Below are 452 nucleotides of genomic sequence, written 5' to 3'. Positions count from 1 at the left end.
GTGAGCAGCGCGGAGGAGCCCTGCCTGCCCTGCACCCCCTGCCCGTTGCTGCCCGCAAGGCCCTGCACCCCTGCCCGCGACACCCTCTGCACCCGTGAGTGGCACCCAAGGACACCCGCCTGTCCTCTGTGTGTGTGTCCCACCGGACAGCCCCTGTCCAGGCAACACCACCCCCCTGTGGGTGCTGGTTCCTCTGCAAGGGGAAACTGAGGCAGCGGTTGGGCAGACAGAGCTCCCCTGACCTTTTGGGGGGATCTCCATCCCAACCCCACAGATGAGGAGCTGGTGACAGAAGACCCCTCACCTGCCACCCCTGAGCTTGTGTTACCACCACCCGAGGCCAGCGGCGAGGACATCATCCCTGTGTACTGCTCCCTCCTGGCCGCTGTGGTGGTGGGACTCCTGGCCTACGTGGCCTTCAAGAGGTAGGGCTGGGGGGGAAACGAGGCAAA

At 65.9% G+C, this 452-nt stretch overlaps 1 protein-coding gene across 1 annotated transcript in view; it reads left to right on the top strand.

The window, feature by feature from the left end:
• Positions 1 to 274: 274 nt before the first annotated feature.
• LOC104409736 (tumor necrosis factor receptor superfamily member 16-like) overlaps positions 275 to 452 on the top strand; it is a gene marked incomplete at both ends in the record, with an annotated part of 366 nt that continues 188 nt past the window's right edge. Inside the window, one exon of the mRNA XM_010019692.1 lies at positions 275 to 425. Within this exon, the coding sequence (XP_010017994.1) occupies positions 275 to 425 (151 nt within the window). The remainder of the gene's footprint in view (positions 426 to 452) is intronic.

The sequence above is a fragment of the Nestor notabilis genome, unplaced genomic scaffold (genome assembly GCF_000696875.1).
Source record: "Nestor notabilis isolate BGI_N333 unplaced genomic scaffold, ASM69687v1 scaffold27688, whole genome shotgun sequence".
In the NCBI taxonomy this organism is placed as follows: domain Eukaryota; kingdom Metazoa; phylum Chordata; class Aves; order Psittaciformes; family Psittacidae; genus Nestor; species Nestor notabilis.
Note: the sequence above shows the minus strand (reverse complement) of the source record. Positions and strands in the feature narration are given on the sequence as shown.